General features: G+C 54.8%; 1 protein-coding gene across 1 annotated transcript in view; it reads right to left on the reverse strand.

Annotated features, from left to right (window-relative positions):
- LOC119962492 (coiled-coil domain-containing protein 170-like) overlaps window positions 1-26,963 on the reverse strand; it is a 91,293-nt gene that overhangs the window by 15,879 nt on the left and 48,451 nt on the right. The window contains exons 10-11 of the mRNA XM_038790438.1: window positions 23,580-23,753; window positions 6,255-6,494 (exon numbers count right to left, since the gene is read on the reverse strand). Of these exons, the coding sequence (XP_038646366.1) occupies window positions 6,255-6,494; window positions 23,580-23,753 (414 nt within the window). The remainder of the gene's footprint in view (window positions 1-6,254; window positions 6,495-23,579; window positions 23,754-26,963) is intronic.

The following is a 26,963-nucleotide window of genomic DNA, read 5'->3' on the forward strand; positions in this document are numbered from 1 at the left end:
CCACTCTCTCTCTCTCTGTAGGATCCCCTCTCTCTGCAGGATCCTCTCTCTCTCTCTCTCTGCAGGATCCTCTCTCTCTCTATGCAGGATCTACTCTCTCTCTCTGTGGGATCCTCTCTCTCTGCAGGATCCTCTCTCTCTCTCTGCAGGATCCTCTCTCTCTCTCTTTCTCTGCAGGATCCACTCTCTCTCTCTGCAGGATCCACTCTCTCTCTCTGCAGGATCCCCTCTCTCTGCAGGATCCTCTCTCTCTCTCTGCAGGATCCTCTCTCTCTCTCTCTCTCTATGCAGGATCCTCTCTCTCTCTCTCTCTCTGGAGGATCCACTCTCTCTCTCTGCAGGATCCCCTCTCTCTGCAGGATCCTCTCTCGCTCTCTGCGGCATCCTCTCTCTCTCTCTGTGCAGGATCCACTCTCTCTCTCTGTGCAGGATCCTCTCTCTCTCTCTGCAGGATCCTCTCTCTCTGCGGGATTCTCTCTCTCTCTGCAGGATCCTCTCTTTCTCTCTCTCTGCAGGATCATCTCTCTCTCTGCAGGATCCACTCTCTCTCTCTCTGCAGGATCCTCTCTCTCTCTCTCTGCATGATCCTCTCTCTCTCTCTCTGCAGGATCCTCTCTCTCTCTCTTTGCAGGATCCTCGCTCTCTCTCTCTCTCTGCAGGATCCTCTCTTTCTCTCTCTCTGCAAGATTCTCTCTCTCTCTCTGCAGGTTCCACTCTCTCTCTCTGCAGGATCCCCTCTCTCTCTCTGCAGGATCCCTTCTCTCTCTCTCTCTCTCTGCAGGATCCACTCTCTCTGCAGGATCCCCTCTCTCTTCTGCCGGATTCTCTCTCTCTCTCTCTCTCTCTCTGCAGGATCCGCTCTCTCTCTCTGCAGGATCCTCTCTCTCTGCAGGATCCTCTCTCTCTCTCTGCAGGATCTACTCTCTCTCTCTGTGGGATCCTCTCTCTCTCTGCAGGATCCTCTCTCTCTCTCTCTGCAGGATCCTCTCTCTCTCTCTCTCTGCAGGATCCACGCTCTCTCTCTGCAGGATCCACTCTCTCTCTCTGCAGGATCCACTCTCTCCCTCTGCAGGATCCTCTCTCTCTCTGCAGGATCCTCTCTCTCTCTCTGCAGGATCCTCTCTCTCTCTCTCTCTATGCATGATCCTCTCTCTCTCTCTCTCTCTCTGCAGGATCCTCTCTCTCTCTCTGCAGGATCCTCTCTCTCTCTCTCTCTCTGCAGGATCCTCTCTCTCTCTCTGCAGGATCCTCTCTCTCTCTCTCTCTCTGCAGGATCCTCTCTCTCTCTCTGCGGCATCCTCTCTCTCTCTCTCTGCAGGATCCTCTCTCTCTCTCTTTGCAGGATCCTCGCTCTCTCTCTCTCTCTGCAGGATCCTCTCTTTCTCTCTCTCTGCAAGATCCTCTCTCTCTCTCTGCAGGATCCACTCTCTCTCTCTGCAGGATCCCCTCTCTCTCTCTGCAGGATCCTTTCTCTCTCTCTCTCTCTGCAGGATCCACTCTCTCTCGCTGCAGGATCCCCTCTCTCTTCTGCCGGATCCTCTCTCTCTCTCTCTCTCTGCAGGATCCACTCTCTCTCTAGGCAGGATCCTCTCTCTCTGCAGGATCCTCTCTCTCTGCAGGATCTACTCTCTCTCTCTGTGGGATCCTCTCTCTCTCTGCAGGATCCTCTCTCTCTCTCTCTCTGCAGGATCCTCTCTCTCTCTCTCTCTGCAGGATCCACTCTCTCTCTCTGCAGGATCCACTCTCTCTCTCTCTGCAGGATCCCCTCTCTCCCTCTGCAGGATCCTCTCTCTCTCTCTGCAGGATCCTCTCTCTCTCTCTCTGCAGGATCCTCTCTCTCTCTCTCTATGCAGGATCCTCTCTCTCTCTCTCTCTCTCTCTGCAGGATCCACTCTCTCTCTCTGCAGGATCCCCTCTCTCTGCAGGATCCTCTCTCTCTCTCTGCGGCATCCTCTCTCTCTCTCTCTCTCTGCAGGATCCCCTCTCTCTGCAGGATCCTTTCTCTCTCTCTCTCTCTCTGCAGGATCCACTCTCTCTCTCTCTCTGCAGGATCCCCTCTCTCTTCTGCAGGATCCTCTCTCTCTCTCTCTCTCTGCAGGATCAACTCTCTCTCTCTGCAGGATCCTCTCTCTCTGCAGGATCCTCTCTCTCTCTCTGCAGGATCCTCTCTCTCTGCAGGATCCTCTCTCTCTCTCTGCAGGATCTACTCTCTCTCTCTGTGGGATCCTCTCTCTCTCTCTCTCTCTGCAGGATCCACTCTCTCTCTCTCTGCAGGATCCACTCTCTCTCTCTGCAGGATCCCCTCTCTCCCTCTGCAGGATCCTCTCTCTCTGCAGCATCCTCTCTCTCTCTCTCTCTCTCTGCAGGATCCTCTCTCTCTCTCTCTATGCAGGATCCTCTCTCTCTCTCTCTCTCTGCAGGATCCACTCTCTCTCTCTGCAGAATCCCCTCTCTCTGCAGGATCCTCTCTCTCTCTCTGCGGCATCCTCTTTCTCTCTCTGTGCAGGATCCACTCTCTCTCTCTCTGCAGGATCCTCTCTCTCTCTCTCTCTGCAGGATCCTCTCTCTCTCTCTCTGCAGGGTCCTCTCTCTCTGCGGGATTCTCTCTCTCTCTGCAGGATCCTCTCTTTCTCTCTCTCTGCAGGATCCTCTCTCTCTCTCTCTGCATGATCCTCTCTCTCTCTCTCTGCAAGATCCTCTCTCTCTCTCTTTGCAGGATCCTCGCTCTCTCTCTCTCTCTCTGCAGGATCCTCTCTTTCTCTCTCTCTGCAAGATCCTCTCTCTCTCTCTGCAGGATCCACTCTCTCTCTCTGCAGGATCCCCTCTCTCTCTCTCTGCAGGATCCTTTCTCTCTCTCTCTCTCTCTCTCTCTGCAGGATCCACTCTCTCTCTCTGCAGGATCCCCTCTCTCTTCTGCAGGATCCTCTCTCTCTCTCTCTCTGCAGGATCCTCTCTCTCTCTCTGCAGGATCCTCTCTCTCTGCAGGATTCTCTCTCTCTCTCTGCAGGATCCTCTCTCTCTCTCTGCAGGATCCTCCATCTCTCTCTCTCTCTGCAGGATCCACTCTCTCTCTGCAGGATCCTCTCTCTCTCTGCAGGATCCCCTCTCTCCCTCTGCAGGATCCTCTCTCTCTGCGGGATCCTCTCTCTCTCTCTGCAGGATCCTCTCTCTCTGCGGGATCCCCTCTCTCTCTCTGCAGGATCCACTCTCTCTCTCTGCAGGATCCACTCTCTCTCTCTCTGCAGGATCCCCTCTCAACCTCTGCAGGATCCTCTCTCTCTCTCTGCAGGATCCTCTCTCTCTCTCTCTCTGCAGGATCCCCTCTCTCTCTCTGCAGGGCCCTCTCCCTCTCTCTGCAGGATCCTCTCTCTCTGCGGGATCCTCTCTCTCTCTCTGCAGGATCCTCACTCTCTCTCTGCAGGATCCTCTCTCTCTCTCTCTGCAGGATCCTCTCTCTCTCTCTCTGCAGGATCCTCTCTCTCTCTCTCTGCAGGATACTCTCTCTGCCGGATCCTCTCTCTCTCTCTCTGCAGGATCCTCTCTCTCTGTAGGATCCTCCCTCTCTGCAGGATCCTCTCTCTCTCTCTGCGGGATCCTCTCTCTGCAGGATCCTCTCTCTGCAGGATCCTCGCGCTCTCTCTGCAGGATCCTCTCTCTGCAGAATGCTCTCTCTATCTCTGCAGGATCCTCTCTCTCTGCAGGATGCTCTCTCTCTCTCTCTCTGCAGGATCCTCGCTCTCTCTATGCAGGATCCTCTCTCTCTCTGCATGATCCACTCTCTCCCTCTCTCTCTGCAGGATCCTCACTCTGTGCAGGATCCACTCTCTCTCTCTCTCTCTGCAGGATCCTCTCTCTCTCTGCAGGATCCACTCTCTCTCTCTGCAGGATCCTCTCTCTCTCTGCAGGATCCTCTCTCTCTCTGCGGGATCCTCTCTCTCTGCGGGATCCTCTCTCTCTGCAGGATCCTCTCTCTCTCTCTCTCTGCAGGATCCTCTCTCTCTCTCTCTCTCTCTCTCTGCAGAGTCCTCTCTCTCTCTCTCTCTGCGGGATCCTCTCTCTCTCTCTGCAGGATCCACTCTCTCTCTCGCAGGATCCACTCTCTCTCTCTCTCTGCAGGATCCTCTCTCTCTGCGGGATCCTCTCTCTCTGCAGGATCCTCTCTCTCTCTGCGGGATCCTCTCTCTCTGCAGGATCCTCTCTCTCTCTGCAGGATCCACTCGCTCTGCGGGATCCTCTCTCTCTCTCTGCACGATCCTCTCTCTCTCTGCAGGATCCTCTCTCTCTCTGCGGGATCCTCTCTCTCTGCGGGATCCTCTCTCTCTGCAGGATCCTCTCTCTCTCTCTCTCTGCAGGATCCTCTCTCTCTCTCTCTCTCTCTCTGCAGGGTCCTCTCTCTCTCTCTCTCTGCGGGATCCTCACTCTCTCTCTCTGCAGGATCCACTCTCTCTCCCGCAGGATCCACTCTCTCTCTCTCTGCAGGATCCTCTCTCTCTGCGGGATCCTCTCTCTCTGCAGGATCCTCTCTCTCTCTGCGGGATCCTCTCTCTCTGCAGGATCCTCTCTCTCTCTGCAGGATCCACTCTCTCTGCAGGATCCTCTCTCTCTCTGCGGGATCCTCTCTCTCTGCACGATCCTCTCCCTCTCTCTGCAGGATCCTCTCTCTCTGCGGGATCCTCTCTCTCTCTCTACAGGATCCTCTCTCTCTCTCTCTGTGCGGGATCCTCCCTCTCTCTCTGTAGGATCCACTCTCTCTCTCTGCAGGATCCTCTCTCTCTCTGCCGGATCCTCTCTCTCTCTGCAGGATCCTCTCTCTCTCTCTCTCTCTGCAGGATCCACTCTCTCTTTCTGCAGGATCCACTCTCTCTCTCTGCAGGATCCTCTCTCTCTCTCTCTCTCTGCAGGATCCACTCTCTCTCTCTGTAGGATCCTCTCTCTCTCTGCAGGATCCTCTCTCTCTCTCTCTGCAGGATCCACTCTCTCTCTCTGCAAGATCCACTCTCTCTCTGCTGGATCCTCTTTCTCTGCGGGATCCTATCTCTCTCTCTCTGCAGGATCCACTCTCTCTATCTGCAAGATCCACTCTCTCTCTCTCTGCAGGATCCTCTCTCTTTCTCTCTGCAGGATCCACTCTCTCTCTCTGAAGGATAATCTCTCTCTCTCTGTGCAGGATCCACTCTCTCTCTCTCTGCGGGACCCTCTCTCTCTCTCTGTGCAGGATCCACTCTCTCTCTCTCTGCGGGATCCTCTCTCTCTCTCTACAGGATCCTCTCTCTCTCTCTCTCTCTCTCTCTCTCTCTCTGCGGGATCCTCTCTCTCTCTCTCTGTAGGATCCTCTCTCTCTCTCTCTCTGCAGGATCCTCTCTCTCTCTCTGCAGGATCCTCTCTCTCTCTCTGAAGGATCATCTCTCTCTCTGCAGGATCCACTCTCTCTCTCTGCGGGATCCCCTCTCTCTCTCTCTGTGGGATCCTCTCTCTGCGGGATCTACTCTCTCTCTCTCTCTGCAGGATCCTCTCTCTATGCGGGATCCACTCTCTCTCTCTCTGCGGGATCCTCTCTCTCTCTGCGGGATCCTCTCTCTCTCTATGCGGGATCCACTATCTCTCTCTCTCTGCGGGATCCTCTCTCTCTCTCTGCGGGATCCTCTCTCTCTCTGCGGGATCCACTCTCTCTCTCTATGCGGGATCCACTCTCTCTCTCTGCGGGATCCTCTCTCCCTGCGGGATACTCTCTCTCTCTCTCTCTGCGGGATCCTCTCTCTCTCTCTCTCTATGCGGGATCCACTCTTTCTCTCTGCGGGATCCTCTCTCGCTGCGGGATCCTCTCTCTCTCTCTGCAGGATCCTCTCTCTCTGCGGGATCCTCTCTCTCTCTCTGCAGGATCCTCTCTCTCTGCGGGATCCTCTCTCTCTCTCTGCAGGATCCTCTCTCTCTGCGGGATCCACTCTCTCTCTCTGCGGGATCCACTCTCTCTCTCTGCGGGATCCTCTCTCTCTCTCTGCGGGATCCTCTCTCTGCGGGATCTACTCTCTCTCTCTCTCTCTGCAGGATCCGCTCCCTCTGCGGGTTCCACTCTCTCTCTCTGCGGGATCCACTCTCTCTCTCTCTGCGGGATACACTCTCTCTCTCTCTCTGCGGGATCCACTCTCTCTCTCTATGCGGAATCCTCTCTCTCTCCTTGCGGGATCCTCTCTCTCTCTATAGGCTCCTCTCTCTCTCTGTAAGATCCCTTGACCATATATGTCGATGAGACTCACTTTAAGTGTGGTGACGTCAGCACACTTTGCTCTGAGACTGCGGTTGGTGGCTTTTGCCTCATTCAGCTCTTCCTGAAGCCTCTGGACTTGCTGCTGCAGTTTTGAAAGGGCCTTGCCCCTTTCCCCATGTCCAGCCATACTCTCCAATCCCGGTGTCCTCGCCTCTAACCGCTCCAGCTTGGCAGTCAGGATCTCGATCTGTTGTTTACTGTTCCCCAGCTTCTCTCTCTGATAAGTCACCTGTCAGACAGAAAGGTGATGACGTGACTGACACATGGCGGAATATTTTCAAAATGGCCAACACAGAAACTTGCCACTCGGTACAACCAGCTCGTCCTATCATTGCCTTTCACATAAACAAATTGTCTGAATCAAGTTAATCCATGTTGCCAACTTTTCTAGAAAAGCAAATTTCTGCGGATGCTGGAATCTGAAACGAAAGAGAAAATGCTGGAAAATCTCAGCCGGTCTGGCAGCATCTGTAGGGAGAGAAAAGAGCTAATGTTTCGAGTCTGGGTGACACTTTCTCAAAAGCTAACAGACAGAGAAAGTGGGAAATATTTATACTGTGGAGAGAGAATGAAAAATGACAAAAGATTCTTACTCCACAGTATAAATCAGGATGGTGAGTGACTTGGAGGGGAAGCTCCAGGTGGTGGGGTTCCCAGGTATCTGCTGCACTTGTCCTTCTAGATGGTAGAGATCACTGTTGTGTTAAGCACAGAGATAACATGGGCTGCAACTGGATGCAGCTATAACTGAAAGATACTCCAGACCTTGAAGTTAGTTCAACTTGATTTATTGAACCTATCACACAGTTGGCACAGTTCTCTGTGAGTTCGACTCTCTGCTAACCGAATGTGATTAATCTGTCTGACTGAACCAGGCTAGCTCTTAGCCACGTGCTGTAGGTGTTATGTGATACGTACACCCTGACTCACTCTGTAGATGTCCCCAGTGGAAAGAGGCGGAGTATGAGTGCCTCGTGCCTTTTATAGTAGGAAACCACCCCCCAGTGTTCTACCTGCTGATTGGCTATGTCCTGTCCTCTGTGTTCATTAGCTGCCTGTCTGTATCTCATTATGTGCATGTCTGCATATCATGACAGTCACAGAACTGGAAAATGATATCAAAGGAGCCTGGAAGAGTTGCTGCTGTGTATCTGTGTGTCAGTGGCGAAGAGGTGAGTGTTTAATGTGGTCAATGGGGGCACCAATCGGGCAGCACGGTGGCCTAGTGGTTAGCACAACCGCCTCACGGCGCTGAGGTCCCAGGTTCGATCCCGGCTCTGGGTCACTGTCCGTGTGGAGTTTGCACATTCTCCCCGTGTCTGCGTGGGTTTCGCCCCCACAACCCAAAAATGTGCAGAGTAGGTGGATTGGCCACGCTAAATTGGAAAAAATAATTGGGTAATCTAAATTTATTTAAAAAATTAAAAAAATGGGGGCGCCAATCAAACGGGTTGCTTTGTCCTGGATGGTGTCGACCTTGAGTGTTGTTGGAGCTGCGCTCATCCAGGCAAGTGGAGAGTATTCCATCACACTCCTGACTTGTGCTTTGTAGATGGCGGACAGGCTTTGGGGGGGGTCAGCAGGTGACTGACTGACAGATATGTCTTTGACAGCTCGGGCAACTTGGTCAGTAATGGTGCTGCTAGCCAGGCTTGGTACTGTTTTTTCCAAGTAGTTTTCAACATTTAACAGCCACCTGATTCATTGAATGAGTGATGAGTCTTCCTTACAAAATGTGTAATAAGAAAGGAACCATTGCTGATCTAGTTGTGCGAGACCTATTGGGGAAGAGTGACCATAACATGGTCGAATTTTTCATCAAGGTGGGGAGTGATGTGGTTGATTCTGAAACTAGGGTCCTAAATCTTAATAAAGGTAAATATGATGATATGAGGCGGGTTGACTATGATGGATTGGGGAACGTTACTTAAATGGATGACGGTGGATTGGGAATGGCAAACATTCAAGGACTGCGTGTGGGGTCCTAACCCCCTCGTCTTGGGGACTTTGGGCGAGTGCAGTTCAGTATCGATCTCCACAAGTGGGGACCAGATGGAACGGCACTCATGGGGGTCTTTCAGGTGATTGGGGGCCCCCAGGTGCATGGCCTCTGGGCAGGGTGGTACCCTGGCACTGCTAGTGCCACCTGAGCACCCTGGCAGTGCCTCCTGGGCATGGTGTGAGGCTGGCACTATCAAGGTGCTAAGCTGCCTCTTTTTGCACAGTGGTGATCGAGCTGGGGTGTACCCTGCACAGGTGTGGAGGGTGTGGGGAGGTGCGGGAGGGTCCAGGGACCTCCCTATAGTGAGTTGAGGCTTGGGGGTGTTTGGGGGGGTCACGCCGGGGCTCGAGACATCAGGACACCGGACAGAGGGACACCTCAGGGCAGAAAACTGGGCGAGTGAGGCCTCGTCAAGGGGTTCTCCCCTTAGGCCCCCGATCTACCAAGATGGGCATTAGATAGTGGGGTGCTTCTTGGCACTCCGAGTGCCTGGAAACATCCAGTTAATCTCGCGCTAGGGGACTCTGTCCTCATTCATGTCAATCGCGGCCACTGAGTGTAAAACTTTCTGCAGGTACTTGAAGAGAAAATGATTGGTGAAGATAAATGTAGGTCCCTTACAGTCAGAAACAGGGAATTTATAATGGGGAACAAAGAAATTACTGACCAACTGAATACATACTTGGCTCTGTTTTCACAAATGAGGACACAAATAAAGTACCAGAAATGTTGGGGACTGCACGGTTTAGTGATTTTTGATTTGATTTATTATTGTCACATGTATCAGTTTACAGTGATGAGTATTGTTTCTTGCATGCTGTACAAACAATGCATACCGTACATAGGGAAGGAAGGAGAGACTGCAGAATACAATGTTACAGTTATAGCAAGGTGTAGAAAGAATGCTTTCGATGGTGTATCTGTAGAGATTGGTGAGGGTCGTAGCTGACATGCCAAATTTCCTCATTCTTCTGAGAAAGTAGAGTCGTTGGTGGGCTTTCTTAACTATAGTGTCGGCATGGGAGGGAGGAACTGAAGAAGAGCAACATTAGTAGGGAAATGGTGTTGGGGAAATAGTTGGGATTGAAGGCTGATAAATCCCCAGGGCCTGATAATCTACATCCCAGATTACTTATGGAAGTGGCTCTAGGAATAGTGGGTGAATTGGTGATCATCTTCCGGGATTCCTTAGACTCTGGAACAATTCCTGCAGATTGGAGAGTGGCTAATGTAACCCCCCACATTTAAAAAGGGAGGTCGAGAGAAAACAGGGATTTATAGACCAGTCAGTCTGACATGAGTACTGGGGAAAATGCTAGAGTCCATTGTAGATTCCATTATCAAAGATTTTATAGCGCAGCACTCAGAAAACAGTGGCAGGATCGGACAGAGTCAGCATGGATTTAAGAAGGGGAATCATGCTTGACAAATCTACTGGAATTCTTTGAGGATGTAACTCGTAAAATTGATGAGGGGAGCCAGTGGATGTGGTTTGCTTGAACTTTCAGAAGGTTTTCGACAAAGTCCCACATAAGAGGTTGCCATTATTGGGATTAGGAGGAGTGTATTGAGATGGATAAACAATTGGTTGGCATATAGGAAACAAAGAGTGTGAGTGTTTTATTGTTGGCTGCTGCCTCTATGGTGTTGGCACTTCGAGAGGTCAGGCAAACTGCTCAAGCTTCGATGTTTGATTCTGTGATGCAATAATCATCGTCTGGGACATGGCACCGTGTGCCCACGAGAATCCACTCACAATATTTTGTTGATTTAACAGTCAACACTACAGAGCCCCACATTGGGCGTCCCAGACTGGGTGCCCCACACTGGGTGCCCCACACTGGGTGCCCCACACTGGGCGTCCCACACTGGGTGCCCCACACTGGGTGTCCCAGACTGGGCGCCCCACACTGGGTGCCCCACATTGGGTGCCCCACACTGGGTGCCCCAGACTGAGCGTCCCAGACTGGGTGCCCCACACTGGGTGTCCCACACTGGGTGCCCCAGACTGGGTGCCCCAGACTGGGCGTCCCAGACTGGGCGTCCCACACTGGGTGTCCCACACTGGGTGTCCCACACTGGGTGCCCCAGACTGAGCGTCCCAGACTGGGTGCCCCACACTGGGTGTCCCACACTGGGTGTCCCACACTGGGTGCCCCAGACTGGGTGCCCCAGACTGGGTGCCCCACACTGGACGTCCCAGACTGGGTGCCAAACACTGGGTGCCCCACACTGGGTGCCCCAGACTGGACGTCCCAGACTGGGTGCCCCACACTGACCACCCCACACTGGGTGCCCCACACTGGGTGCCCCAGACTGGACGTCCCAGACTGGGTGCCCCACACTGACCACCCCACACTGGGTGCCCCACACTGGGTGCCCCACACTGGGTGCCCCACATTGGGTGCCCCAGACTAGACCATTGTGAGACAGGTTAGTTTTACCCGACTGATGATTACAAAGTGTTGTTGCAATAGTAATCCTGCTCAGTACGAGAGGAACCGCAGGTTCAGACATTTGGTGTATGTGTTTGGCTGAGGAGCCAATGGTGCGAAGCTACCATCTGTGGGATTATGACTGAACGCCTCTAAGTCAGAATCCCGCCTAAAAGTAACGATACCCTAGCGCCGCGGATCACTTGTTGGCCTGGGATAGCCGACTCCGGTCGGTGAGGAGTGCCACCCGATACTGGACTGGAGCGCGGCCGAGTGGGCGCCGCCTCTCTATATAAACGCAACAATGTTCATGGGGAACCTGGTGCTAAAATATTCATAGACCACCTGATTCTGGCTCAGGGTTTTGTACGTAGCAGAGCAGCTATCTCGCTGTGATCTATTTTTTTTATATAAATTTAGACGAGCCAATTAATTTTTCCCAATTAAAGGGCAATTTAGCGTGGCCAATCCACCTACCCTGCACATCTTTGGGTTGTGGGGGTGAAACCCACGCAGACATGGGGAGAATGTGCAAACTCCACACGGACAGTGACCCAGAGCCGGGATTGAACCTGAGACCTCGGCGCCGTGAAGCGGCAGTGCTAACCACTGCGCCACCGTGCTACCCCCTCGCTGACATCATTTGAAAGTCATCCCTCGAGCCAAACTTTTGGGCAGCACAGTGGCTAGCACAGCTCCAGGGTCCCAGGTTCGATTCCCGGCTGGGTCACTGTCTGCGCGAAGTCTGCACGTTCTCCCCGTGTCAGCGTGGGTTTCCTCCGGGTGCTCCGGTTTCCTCCCACAGTCCAAAGATGTGCAGGTTAGGTGATTGGCCATTCTAAATTACCCTCAGTGCAGTTACTGGGTTACGGGGATAGGTTGGAGGTGTGGGCTTGGGTAGGGTGCTCTTTCCAAGGGCCGGTGCAGACTCGATGGGCCGAATGACCTCCTTCTGCACTGCAAATTATATTATATATCATACAGTGTCACACACTGGGTGTCCCACACTGGGTGTCTCACACTCCACAGAGCCCCACACTCAGAGCCGCACACTCGGTGTCTCACACTCGGTGTCTCACACTCGGTGTCTCACACTGGGTGTCTTACACTCCACAGAGCCCCACACTCGGAGCCCCACACTCGGAGCCCCACACTCGGTGTCTCACACTCGGAGCCCCACACTCGGAGCCCCACACTCGGTGTCTCACACTCGGAGCCCCACACTCGGAGCCCCACACTCGGAGCCCCACACTCGGTGTCTCACACTCGGAGCCCCACACTCGGAGCCCCACACTCGGTGTCCCACACTCGGTGTCTCACACTCGGTGTCCCACACTCGGTGTCTCACACTCGGAGCCTCACACTCGGAGCCTCACACTCGGAGCCCCACACTCGGTGTCTCACACTCGGTGTCTCACACTCGGAGCCTCACACTCGGAGCCCCACACTCGGAGCCCCACACTCGGTGTCCCACACTCGGAGCCCCACACTCGGAGCCCCACACTCGGTGTCTCACACTCGGTGTCTCACACTCGGAGCCCCACACTCGGAGCCCCACACTCGGAGCCCCACACTCGGTGTCTCACACTCGGAGCCCCACACTCGGAGCCCCACACTCGGAGCCCCACACTCGGTGTCTCACACTCGGAGCCTCACACTCGGAGCCTCACACTCGGAGCCCCACACTCGGTGTCCCACACTCGGTGTCTCACACTCGGAGCCCCACACTCGGAGCCCCACACTCGGAGCCCCACACTCGGTGCCCCACACTCGGAGCTCTCACACTCGGAGCTCTCACACTCGGAGCCCACACTCGGAGCCCCACACTCGGTGTCTCACACTCGGTGTCTCACACTCGGAGCCCCACACTCGGAGCCCCACACTCGGAGCCCCACACTCGGAGCCCCACACTCGGTGTCTCACACTCGGTGTCTCACACTCGGTGTCTCACACTCGGAGCCCCACACTCGGAGCCCCACACTCGGAGCCTCACACTCGGAGCCTCACACTCGGAGCCTCACACTCGGTGTCCCACACTCGGAGCCTCACACTCGGAGCCCCACACTCGGAGCCCCACACTCGGAGCCTCACACTCGGTGTCCCACACTCGGAGCCTCACACTCGGAGTCTCACACTCGGTGTCTCACACTCGGAGCCTCACACTCGGAGCCTCACACTCGGAGCCTCACACTCGGAGCCTCACACTCGGAGCCTCACACTCGGAGCCTCACACTCGGTGTCTCACACTCGGAGCCCCACACTCGGAGCCCCACACTCGGAGCCCCACACTCGGAGCCCCATACTCGGTGTCTCACACTCGGAGCCTCACACTCGAAGCCTCACACTCGGAGCCTCACACTCGGAGCCTCACACTCGGAGCCTCACACTCGGTGTCTCACACTCGGTGTCTCACACTCGGTGTCTCACACTCGGAGCCCCACACTCGGAGCCCCACACTCGGTGTCTCACACTCGGTGTCTCACACTCGGTGTCTCACACTCGGAGCCTCACACTCGGAGCCCCACACTCGGAGCCCCACACTCGGAGCCCCACACTCGGAGCCCCACACTCGGTGTCTCACACTCGGAGCCCCACACTCGGAGCCTCACACTCGGAGCCTCACACTCGGAGCCCCACACTCGGAGCCCCACACTCGGAGCCCCACACTCGGTGTCCCACACTCGGAGCCTCACACTCGGAGCCCCACACTCGGAGCCTCACACTCGGAGCCTCACACTCGGTGTCCCACACTCGGAGCCCCACACTCGGAGCCTCACACTCGGAGCCTCACACTCGGTGTCCCACACTCGGAGCCCCACACTCGGAGCCCCACACTCGGTGTCCCACACTCGGAGCCTCACACTCGGAGCCTCACACTCGGAGCCTCACACTCGGTGTCTCACACTCGGTGTCTCACACTCGGAGCCTCACACTCGGTGTCCCACACTCGGAGCCCCACACTCGGAGCCCCACACTCGGAGCCTCACACTCGGAGCCTCACACTCGGAGCCTCACACTCGGAGCCTCACACTCGGAGCCCCACACTCGGAGCCCCACACTCGGAGCCCCACACTCGGAGCCCCACACTCGGAGCCTCACACTCGGTGTCTCACACTCGGTGTCTCACACTCGGAGCCCCACACTCGGAGCCCCACACTCGGAGCCCCACACTCGGAGCCCCACACTCGGAGCCTCACACTCGGAGCCTCACACTCGGAGCCCCACACTCGGAGCCCCACACTCGGAGCCCACACTCGGTGTCCCACACTCGGAGCCCCACACTCGGAGCCCCACACTCGGAGCCTCACACTCGGAGCCTCACACTCGGTGTCCCACACTCGGAGCCTCACACTCGGAGCCCCACACTCGGAGCCCCACACTCGGTGTCCCACACTCGGAGCCTCACACTCGGTGTCTCACACTCAGAGCCCCACACTCGGAGCCCCACACTCGGAGCCTCACACTCGGAGCCTCACACTCGGAGCCTCACACTCGGAGCCTCACACTCGGTGTCCCACACTCGGAGCCCCACACTCGGAGCCCCACACTCGGAGCCTCACACTCGGAGCCTCACACTCGGAGCCTCACACTCGGTGTCTCACACTCGGTGTCTCACACTCGGAGCCCCACACTCGGTGTCCCACACTCGGTGTCCCACACTCGGAGCCCCACACTCGGAGCCCCACACACGGTGTCTCACACTCGGTGTCTCACACTCGGAGCCTCACACTCGGAGCCTCACACTCGGAGCCTCAACACTCGGTGTCTCACACTCGGTGTCCACACTCAGAGCCCCACACTCGGTGTCTCACACTCGGTGTCTCACACTCGGTGTCTCACACTCGGTGTCTCACACTCGGTGTCTCACACTCGGTGCCTCACACTCGGAGCCTCACACTCGGTGTCCCACACTCGGATACCACACTCAGAGTCCCACACTCAGAGTCCCACACTCGGTGTCTCACACTCGGAGCCCCACACTCGGTGTCCCACACTCGGTGCCCCACACTCGGTGTCCCGCACTCGGTGTCCCGCACTCGGTGTCTCACACTCGGTGTCCCACACTCGGTGTCCCACACTCGGTGTCCCACACTCGGTGTCTCACACTCGGTGTCTCACACTCGGTGTCTCACACTCGGTGTCTCACACTCGGAGCCTCACACTCGGAGCCCCACACTCGGAGCCCCACACTCGGTGTCTCACACTCGGAGCCTCACACCCGGAGCCTCACACTCGGAGCCTCACACTCGGAGCCCCACACTCGGTGTCCCACACTCGGTGTCTCACACTCGGTGTCTCACACTCGGTGTCTCACACTCGGAGCCCCACACTCGGTGTCTCACACTCGGTGTCTCACACTCGGTGTCTCACACTCGGTGTCTCACACTCGGAGCCCCACACTCGGAGCCCCACACTCGGAGCCCCACACTCGGAGCCCCACACTCGGTGTCCCACACTCGGAGCCTCACACTCGGTGTCTCACACTTGGTGTCTCACACTCGGAGCCCCACACTCGGAGCCCCACACTCGGAGCCCCACACTCGGAGCCCCACACTCGGAGCCCCACACTCGGAGCCCCACACTCGGTGCCTCACACTCGGTGCCTCACACTCGGTGTCTCACATTCGGTGTCTCACACTCGGAGCCCCACACTCGGTGTCCCACACTCAGTGTCTCACACTCAGTGTCTCACACTCGGTGTCCCACACTCGGAGCCCCACACTCGGAGCCTCACACTCGGTGTCTCACACTCGGTGTCTCACACTCGGTGTCTCACACTCGGTGCCCCACACTCGGAGCCTCACATTCGGTGTCCCACACTCGGAGCCTCACACTCGGTGTCTCACACTCAGAGCCCCACACTCGGTGTCTCACACTCGGTGTCCCACACTCGGTGTCCCACACTCGGAGCCTCACACTCGGAGCCCCACACTCGGAGCCTCACACTCGGTGTCCCACACTCGGAGCCTCACACTCGGAGCCCCACACTCGGTGTCCCACACTCGGAGCCCCACACTCGGAGCCCCACACTCGGAGTCTCACACTCAGAGCCCCACACTCGGTGTCTCACACTCGGTGTCTCACACTCGGTGTCTCACACTCGGAGCCCCACACTCGGAGCCCCACACTCGGAGCCCCACACTCGGAGCCCCACACTCGGTGTCTCACACTCGGAGCCCCACACTCGGTGTCTCACACTCGGTGTCTCACACTCGGAGCCCCACACTCGGAGCCTCACATTCGGTGTCCCACACTCGGAGCCTCACACTCGGTGTCTCACACTCAGAGCCCCACACTCGGTGTCTCACACTCGGTGTCCCACACTCGGAGCCTCACACTCGGAGCCCCACACTCGGAGCCTCACACTCGGTGTCCCACACTCGGAGCCTCACACTCGGAGCCCCACACTCGGTGTCCCACACTCGGAGCCTCACACTCGGAGCCCCACACTCGGTGTCTCACACTCAGAGCCCCACACTCGGTGTCTCACACTCGGTGTCTCACACTCGGAGCCCCACACTCGGAGCCCCACACTCGGAGCCCCACACTCGGTGTCTCACACTCGGAGCCCCACACTCGGTGTCTCACACTCGGAGCCCCACACTCGGTGTCTCACACTCGGTGTCTCACACTCGGTGTCTCACACTCAGAGCCCCACACTCAGAGCCCCACACTCAGAGCCCCACACTCAGAGCCCCACACTCAGAGCCCCACACTCAGAGCCCCACACTCAGAGCCCCACACTCGGAGCCTCACACTCGGAGCCTCACACTCGGACTCTCACACTCGGTGTCTCACACTCGGTGCCTCACACTCGGTGTCTCACACTCGGTATCCCACACTTGGTGTCGCGCACTCAGAGCCCCTCACTCAGAGCCCCAGACTCAGAGCCCCAGACTCAGAGCCCCACACTCAGAGCCCCACACTCAGAGCCCCACACTCGGAGCCTCACACTCGGTGTCTCACACTCGGAGCCTCACACTCGGAGCCTCACACTCGGAGCCTCACACTCGGACTCTCACACTCGGTGTCTCACACTCGGTGTCTCACACTCGGTGTCTCACACTCGGTGTCCCACACTCGGTGTCTCACACTCGGTGTCTCACACTCGGTGTCCCACACTCGGAGCCCCACACTCGGAGCCCCACACTCGGAGCCCCACACTCGGAGCCCCACACTCGGAGCCCCACACTCGGTGTCCCGCACTCAGAGCCCCACACTCGGTGTCTCACACTCGGTGTCCCACACTCGGAGCCCCACACTCGGAGCCCCGCACTCGGAGCCCCGCACTCGGAGCCCCGCACTCGGTGTCCCACACTCGGTGTCCCACACTCGGTGTCCCACACTCGGTGTCTCACACTCGGTGTCCCACACTCGGTGTCCCACACTCGGTGTCCCACACTCGGTGTCTCACACTCGGTGTCTCACACTCGGTGTCTCACACTCGGTGTCTCACACTCGGAGCCCACACTCGGAGCCCCACACTCGGAGCCCCACACTCGGTGCCCCACACTCGGAGCCCCACACTCGGAGCCCCACACTCAGGGCCCCGCACTCAGAGCCCCGCACTCAGAGCCCCACACTCGGTGTCCAACACTCAGAGCCCCACACTCGGTGTCCAACACTCAGAGCCCCACACTCAGAGCCCCACACTCAGAGCCCCACACTCAGAGCCTCACACTCAGAGCCTCACACTCAGAGCCCCACACTCGGAGCCCCACACTCGGTGTCCAACACTCAGAGCCCCACACTTAGAGCCCCACACTCGGTGTCCAACACTCAGAGCCCCACACTCGGTGTCCAACACTCAGAGCCCCACACTCGGAGCCCCACACTCGGTGTCCAACACTCAGAGCCCCACACTCAGAGCCCCACACTCGGTGTCCAACACTCAGAGCCCCACACTCAGAGCCCCACACTCAGAGCCTCACACTCAGAGCCTCACACTCAGAGCCTCACACTCAGAGCCTCACACTCAGAGCCTCACACTCGGAGCCTCACACTCGGTGTCTCACACTCGGTGTCTCACACTCGGTGTCCAACACTCAGAGCCCCGCACTCAGAGCCCGCACTCAGAGCCCCGCACTCAGAGCCCCGCACTTAGAGCCCCACACTCGGTGTCCAACACTCAGAGCCCCACACTCGGTGTCCAACACTCAGAGCCCCACACTCGGTGTCCAACACTCAGAGCCCCACACTCAGAGCCTCACACTCAGAGCCCCACACTCGGAGCCCCACACTCGGAGCCCCACACTCGGAGCCTCACACTCGGTGTCTCACACTCGGTGTCCCGCACTCAGAGCCCCACACTCGGTGTCCCACACTCGGTGTCCCACACTCGGAGCCCCACACTCGGAGCCCCACACTCGGTGTCTCACACTCGGTGTCTCACACTCGGTGTCCCACACTCGGTGTCTCACACTCGGTGCCCCACACTCGGAGCCCCACACTCGGAGCCCCACACTCGGTGTCTCACACTCGGTGTCTCACACTCGGTGTCCCACACTCGGTGTCTCACACTCGGTGTCTCACACTCGGAGCCCCACACTCGGAGCCCCACACTCGGAGTCCCACACTCGGAGCCCCACACTCGGAGCCCCACACTCGGTGCCCCACACTCAGAGCCCCACACTCAGAGCCCCACACTCAGAGCCCCACACTCGGAGCCCCACACTCGGAGCCCCACACTCGGAGCCCCACACTCGGAGCCCCACACTCGGAGCCCCACACTCAGAGCCCCACACTCAGAGCCCCACACTCAGAGCCCCACACTCAGAGCCCCACACTCGGTGTCTCACACTCGGTGTCTCACACTCGGTGTCCCACACTCAGAGCCCCACACTCAGAGCCCCACACTCAGAGCCCCACACTCGGAGCCTCACACTCGGAGCCCCACACTCGGAGCCCCACACTCGGAGCCCCACACTCGGTGTCCCACACTCGGAGCCTCACACTCGGTGTCTCACACTCAGAGCCCCACACTCGGTGTCTCACACTCGGTGTCTCACACTCGGAGCCTCACACTCAGAGCCCCACACTTAGAGCCCCACACTTAGAGCCCCACACTCGGTGTCCAACACTCAGAGCCCCACACTCAGAGCCCCACACTCAGAGCCTCACACTCGGAGCCCCACACTCGGAGCCCCACACTCGGAGCCTCACACTCGGTGTCTCACACTCGGCGTCTCACACTCGGAGCCCCACACTCGGAGCCCCACACTCGGTGTCCCACACTCGGTGTCCCACACTCGGTGTCCCACACTCGGTGTCTCACACTCGGAGCCCCACACTCGGAGCCCCACACTCGGTGTCTCACACTCGGTGTCTCACACTCGGTGTCTCACACTCGGTGTCTCACACTCGGAGCCCCACACTCGGAGCCCCACACTCGGTGTCTCACACTCGGAGCCCCACACTCGGAGCCCCACACTCGGAGCCCCACACTCGGTGTCTCACACTCGGTGTCTCACACTCGGAGCCCGACACTCGGAGCCCCACACTCGGTGTCCCGCACTCAGAGCCCCACACTGCTGCAGGTGCAAAACAGTCTCTTAAAACTTTATCTTTAAGAGCAGAAAACCTTTTCACACTTGATGCTGGCTCCCTCCTCAAAGGCAGGAGATATCACAGAACCCCAGCAACAACAACGTTAAAAAATGTGTTATTTATCCACCACAACGAGTGACTTGATACCCCTGATGATTATGGATTTAGAAACCAGAGACCTTTATCAGGGTTACTCGGAAAATGCAATGACATTTCCTTCTCTGGTCAATAGTGTATTAAATGTCACCCATGCATCTGTCGTACTGAGTGTGACTCTTTCGGGATGTGTTGACACTCCCACCCCCGCCCCTGCTCTTGGTATCGGCTGTGGCCCAGATCAGAAATAGTACTGTTCAAACTGCACAGGAATAATTGAAAATTAGAGATTGTACTGACGAGGATGGAGGGGGAAAATGATTATTTTTAAAAGTACTCAATGTTCTTGTGCAACAAAGTAGTTGCTAAGGAGAAGATTGAATCTTGTTGAGAGGCTGCAGCATCTTTTACCAAATAGATTATCTTTTGTTAACCGGCTGTCGGTAGAAAATGAGGAAAATGATTTGCAGCATTTCATTCTTTCCAGTCCAGCGAGCTGCTGTGGGGCCTGTACACTGTTTAAGATCTTTCTCTGTTGTTGTGAGGCGTTGCTGAAGTTAGCTAGCTTGTCCTGAGGAAACCTCTGTGCCACTGATCTCCGAAACCATCATATTCTGTGCTCCACTGGACAGTGGCGAGAGATGGCTCTCGATATGAGCAGAAGGGTGTTATTGAGTGTGGCTGAAATTGTGGTGAATGTGGGAGATTGTTATTTATATTAAATATCTGTTGCAGTAATGGTTTTATAAATCCTGGTTTAACATTCGGGCAGGCTGTCTGCCTATGAAAGATGCAATTAAGATGTTGTAAACGTGGCATAATCATTGGTTGCAACCATTCAATTGTTTACCGATATAGGCATAATGGACTTTTGCCTGAAGAAAGAAGGTTCCCTGGGATTTAGATAATTAGGCGCTTGTCTGTAATAAAATAATCTCAAGACAGTTAGTGGGATAGAGATGATGTAACTAATGGGAGGAGCCAGGTCTGTAGCAGGCACTTTAGCTTTCAATCTGCAAAATACAGAAGGGCACGCAGCTCATGTCTGACAGAATCTCTCATTTGCTGAAAGCAATTCTTTACACAGGGGCCAGCAAATATCTCACAGTTTGCCTACTTTATTTACAAGTGGCGTTTGATCTGTATTGGGTTTTTTTAATTGGAGATAGAGAAGGTATAAGTAAGAAGTTAAATGTTGACTTTTATTGTGAAGAATTGTTTAAAGCTTAATTGAAAACTATTTTCTGTGATGTTAATGTAATTATTCCTCTGTGAAGGATAAAGTTTGTTTTAATATAAAAGGTATCTATTGTCAGTGGAATCACTCCTGGGGGGGGAAGTATCCTCAGAGTTTACAAATAGAAAAGTTGTTGACGTTTCCCATTCAGTTTTCTAACACACACACTGAGATTTGGTCCAGTACCTTAACAATGTTACCTACAGAACTGGATTCTTCTAGGGCAGATACAGCATGAGCTTAGATACAGAGTAAACCTCACTCTACACTGTCCTATCAAACAGGCCCAAGACAAGTATACAACAGGGTTAGATACAGAGTAAAAGACCCTCTACCCTGTCGCCATCAAACACTCCCAGGACAGGTACAGCACAGGGTTAGATACAGAGCAAAGCTCCCTCTACACTGTCCCCATCAAACACTCCCAGGACAGGTATAGCACGGGGTTAGATACAGAGTAAAGCTCCATCTACACTGTCCCCATCACACTCCCAGGACAGGTACAGCACGGGGTTAGATACAGAGTAAAGCTCCCTCTACACTGTCCCCATCAAACACTCCCTGGACAGATACAGCACGGGGTTAGATACAGAGTAAAGCGCCCTCTACACTGTCCCCATCAAACACTTCCAGGACAGGTACAGCACGGGGTTAGATACAGAGTTAAGCTCCCTCTACACTGTCCCCATCAAACACTCCCTGGACAGATACAGCACATGGTTAGATACAGAGTAAAGCTCCCTCTACACTGTCCCCATCAAACACTCCCTGGACAGATACAGCACGGGGTTAGATACAGAGTAAAGCTCCCTCTACACTGTCCCCATCAAACACTCCCAGGACAGATACAGCACGGGGTTAGATACAGAGTAAAGCTCCCTCTCCAGTGTCCCATCAAACACTCCCAGGACAGATACAGCACGGGGTTAGATACAGAGTAAAGCTCCCTCTACAGTGTCCCATCAAACACTCCCAGGACAGGTACAGCATGGGGTTAGATACAGAGTAAAGCTCCCTCTAACTGTCCCCATCAAACACTCCCAGGACAGGTACAGCATGGGGTTAGATACAGAGTAAAGCTCTCTCTACACCAGGGGTGTCAAACCCAAATACACCGTGGGCCAAAATTTAAAAAACGGGACAAGTCGAGGGCCGGACTGGTTCAATGTTTTTTTGCAAAACTTATTGAAATGAACTTATTGAACCTGGAACTAATAAAGCTTAGGTTATTGCCTATAAAAACAACATTAAATATTAAATAAATAAAAAAATTAGTTGCATTTATTTCTTATTGCTTTATCTGGAGCTTTTCCAGAGTAATTTCTAATGAAAACATTTTTCCACAGGCCAACACTTTGTGATTCACACTATACCTGAATAAACTCGGCATCAGCCATATCATACGCCATAGGCGCTTCAATTGCTGGGGCCAGCTTTAATAGTAATTAGATATTATTAGGGCAGCACGGTGGCCTAGTGGTTAGCACAACCGCCTCACGGCGCTGAGGTCCCAGGTTCGATCCCGGCTCTGGGTCACTGTCTGTGTGGAGTTTGCACATTCTCCCCGTGTCTGCGTGGGTTTCGCCCCCACAACCCAAAAATGTGCAGAGTAGGTGGATCGGCCACGCTAAATTGCCCCTTAATTGGAAAAAATAATTGGCTAATCTAAATTTTAAAAAAACCAAAAAAAAAGTAATTAGATATTATCTCGCGGGCCAAAGATAATTCCACCGCGGGCCGGATTTGGCCCGCGGGCCTTGAGTTTGACATATATGCTCTACACTGTCCCCATCAAACACTCCCAGGACAGGTTTGGGGCTGTTTAGCACACAGGGCTAATCGCTGGCTTTGAAAGCAGACCAAAGCAAGCCAGCAGCACGGTTCGATTCCCGTAACAGCCTCCCCGAACAGGCGCCGGAATGTGGCGACTAGGGGTTTTTCACAGTAACTTCATTGAAGCCTACTCGTCACAATAAGCGATTTTCAATTTCAGGTACAGCACAGGGTTAGATACAGAGTAAAGCTCCCCCTACACTGTCCCCATCAAACACTCCCAGGACAAGTACAGCACAGGTTTAGATACAGAGTAAAGCTTCCTCTACACTGTCCCCATCAAACACTCCCAGGACAGGTACAGCACGGGGTTAGATACAGAGTAAAGCTCCCTCTGCACTGTCCCCATCAAACACTCCCAGGACAGGTACAGCACGGGGTTAGATACAGAGTAAAGCTCCCTCTGCACTGTCCCCATCAAACACTCCCAGAACAGGTACAGCACGGGGTTAGATACAGAGTAAAGCTCCCTCTACACTGTCCCCATCAAACACTCCCAGGACAGGTACAGCACTGGGTTAGATACAGAGTAAAGCTCCCTCTACACTGTCCCCATCAAACACTCCCAGGACAGGTACAGCACGGGGTTAGAACATAGAACATAGAACAGTACAGCACAGAACAGGCCCTTCGGCCCTCGATGTTGTGCCGAACAATGATCACCCCACTTAAACCCACGTAACCCGTATACCCGTAACCCAACAATCCCCCCATTAACCTTACACTACGTGCAATTTAGCATGGCCAATCCACCTAACCCGCACATCTTTGGACTGTGGGAGGAAACCGGAGCACCCGGAGGAAACCCACGCGCACACGGGGAGGACGTGCAGACTCCGCACAGACAGTGACCCAAGCCGGAATCAAACCGGGGACCCTGGAGCTGTGAAGCATTGATGCTTAACCACCATGCTACCGTGAGGCCCCTAAGTTAGATACAGAGTAAAACTCTTGCCGAATGTACTTAAATCTATGAATGAATGAATTTCCAGATTGAGATTATATTTCGGACATGGTTTGGATTGTAGTTAACACACTCATTTCATGTAGGTGTCTTAATTGTGTGATTTTCCATGACTTCTCGTGACGTAACAGCGTTCTAAGCTTTCCAAAGCATTATTTTTGCAGTGAAGGGCCAGGCCACAGGCTGTAATCAACACCAACCTTCCTCTGCAGAGTGTGCAGCAGCTCCTGGTTGTGACTGAGTCCCCCCGCCTCAATCTCAGTGAGTTGCTGAGCCCTGGCCAGCAGCCTCTGGCTCTGACTCTCCCAGTCATGCACCAGGGTGTCGTTCTCAAGCTTCATTCTCTCAGCCAGTTGCTGCAGGAACCTCAGGTGCTGAAATCAGACAAAAGACAACATGAAAATGGTGGAGATACGCAGCAGGACGGGCAGCATCTGTGGAGAGAGAAACACATAATCTTCAGATCAATGACTTTTCATTAGTTCCAGCATATCCTGGTTTAATTCAGATTTCCAGCATTAGCAACATGTTAGATACAGAATAAAGCCCGCTCTACATTGTCCCCATCAAACACTCCCAGGACAGGTACAGCACGGGGTTAGATACAGAGTAAAGCTTCCTCTGCACTGTCCCCATCAAACACTCCCAGGACAGGTGCAGCACGGGGTTAGATACAGAGTAAAGCTCCCTCTACACTGTCCCCATCAAACACTCACAGGACAGGTACAGCACGGGCTTAGATACAGAGTAAAGCTCTCTCTACACTGTCCCCATCAAACACTCCCAGGACAGGTACAGCACGGGGTTAGATACAGAGTAAAGCTCCCTCTACACTGTCCCCATCAAACACTCCCAGGCCAGGTACAGCACGGGGTTAGATACAGAGTAAAGCTCCCTCTACACTGTCCCCATCAAATACTCCCAGGACAGGTACAGCACGGGGTTAGATACAGAGTAAAGCTCCCTCTACACTGTCCCCATCAAACACTCCCAGGACAGGTACAGCACGGGGTTAGATACAGAGTAAAGCTCCCCCAACACTGTCCCTATCAAACACTCCCAGGACAGGTGCAGCACGGGGTTAGATACAGAGTAAAGCTCCCTCTACACTGTCCCCATCAAACACTCACAGGACAGGTACAGCACGGGCTTAGATACAGAGTAAAGCTCTCTCTACACTGTCCCCATCAAACACTCCCAGGACAGGGACAGCACGGGGTTAGATACAGAGTAAAGCTGCCTCTACACTGTCCCCATCAAACACTCACAGGACAGGTACAGCACGGGCTTAGATACAGAGTAAAGCTCCCTCTACACTGTCCCCATCAAACACTCCCAGGACAGGGACAGCACGGGGTTAGATACAGAGTAAAGCTCCCTCTACACTGTCCCCATCAAATACTCCCAGGACAGGTACAGCATGGGGTTAGATACAGAGTAAAGCTCCCCCAACACTGTCCCTATCAAACACTCCCAGGACAGGTGCAGCACGGGGTTAGATACAGAGTAAAGCTCCCTCTACACTGTCCCCATCAAACACTCACAGGACAGGTACAGCACGGGCTTAGATACAGAGTAAAGCTCCCTCTACACTGTCCCCATCAAACACTCCCAGGACAGGTACAGCACGGGGTTAGATACAGAGTAAAGCTGCCTCTACACTGTCCCCATCAAACACTCCCAGGACAGGTACAGCACGGGGTTAGATACAGAGTAAAGCTCCCTCTACACTGTCCCCATCAAATACTCCCAGGACAGGTACAGCATGGGGTTAGATACAGAGTAAAGCTCCCCCAACACTGTCCCTATCAAACACTCCCAGGACAGGTGCAGCACGGGGTTAGATACAGAGTAAAGCTCCCTCTACACTGTCCCCATCAAACACTCACAGGACAGGTACAGCACGGGCTTAGATACAGAGTAAAGCTCCCTCTACACTGTCCCCATCAAACACTCCCAGGACAGGTACAGCACGGGGTTAGATACAGAGTAAAGCTGCCTCTACACTGTCCCCATCAAACACTCCCAGGACAGGTACAGCACGGGGTTAGATACAGAGTAGAGCTCCCTCTACACTGTCCCCATCAAACACTCCCAGGACAGGTACAGCACGGGGTTAGATACAGAGTAAAGCTGCCTCTACACTGTCTCCATCAAACACTCCCAGGACAGGTACAGCACGGGGTTAGATACAGAGTAAAGCTCCCTCTACACTGTCCCCATCAAACACTCCCAGGATAAGTATAGCACGGGGTTAGATACAGAGTAAAGCTCCCTCTACACTGTCCCCATCAAAAACTCCCAGGACAGGTACAGTATGGGGTTAGATACAGAGTAAAGCTTCCTCTACACTGTCCCCATCAAACACTCCCAGGACAGGTACAGCACGGGGTTAGATACAGAGTAAAGCTTCCTCTACACTGTCCCCATCAAACACTCCCAGGACAGGTACAGCACAGGGTCAGATACAGAGTAAAGCTCCCTCTACACTGTCCCCATCAAACACTCCCAGGACAGGTACAGCACGGGGTTAGATACAGAGTAAAGCTCCCTCTACACTGTCCCCATCAAACACTCCCAGGACAGGTACAGCACGGGGTTAGATACAGAGTAAAGCTCCCTCTACACTGTCCCCATCAAACACTCCCAGGACAGGTACAGCACGGGGTTAGATACAGAGTAAAGCTCCCTCTACACTGCCCTCTGCAATCAAACAGTTTTATTGGTTAGTCTTCTTGATGAGAAAGTGGCTTTAACACTTTCCCAACATATTTGTGCTGCAGGTGTCACTAACTCTGGGCATAATTCTCCGACATCAGGGGCGTGCCTGGCGCTTCCCACCACGCCGCCCTGGCACCCGCACGCGATTCTTCCACTTCCCCCCCCTCCAGATTTATGGCTGGCCGCTCGGAGAATTGCTGCTCGCCGTTTGTAGCAGGCGAGCGGTGATTCTCCGGCCCGGATGGGCCGAGCAGCCTGCCCAATCCGACGGGTTCACGCCGGCTACAACCACACCTGGCCGCTGCCGGCGTGAACAGCGCGCGAACGCTGCGTGTGCGGCCTGTCTGGCGGTGGGGGTGGGGGGGGGGGGCGGATCGAGCGCCAGGGGGGCTCAGAGTAGGGGTCTGGCCCGTGATCGGTGCCCACCGATTGGCGGTTCGGCGTCTCTAAAGGACACACTCTTTTCCTCCGCCGCCCCGCAAGATCAATCCTCCATTTCTTACGGGGGCACCAGCTGCGTAATTGACGCGGCACCGCTCCTAGGCCCCCTGGGGGTGGGAGAATAGGGGGGGCGAGGAGCAGCCTCCAACACCAGAGTGAAACACTCCGGTTTTCACTCCGGCATCGGCACTTAGTGTCCCAATGGGAGAATTTCGCCCTCTGTGTTTCAGGATGTCCTGGAATCGCTTTGAGATATCTGCTGTGTGTGAACGGAGCTGTATTAATACAATTTCATTTTCAACATTTAACAAACGAAAAAAATCCCAGAATTCAAATTGAAAGCTCTGCTAGTTTGCTGAAAACCTGCCCTTGGATTTTCAATCCCCACTCACAGTAATGAGCTTTCAGACATAATACTTAAT

Source organism: Scyliorhinus canicula, chromosome 2 (genome assembly GCF_902713615.1).
Source record: "Scyliorhinus canicula chromosome 2, sScyCan1.1, whole genome shotgun sequence".
NCBI lineage: Eukaryota > Metazoa > Chordata > Chondrichthyes > Carcharhiniformes > Scyliorhinidae > Scyliorhinus > Scyliorhinus canicula.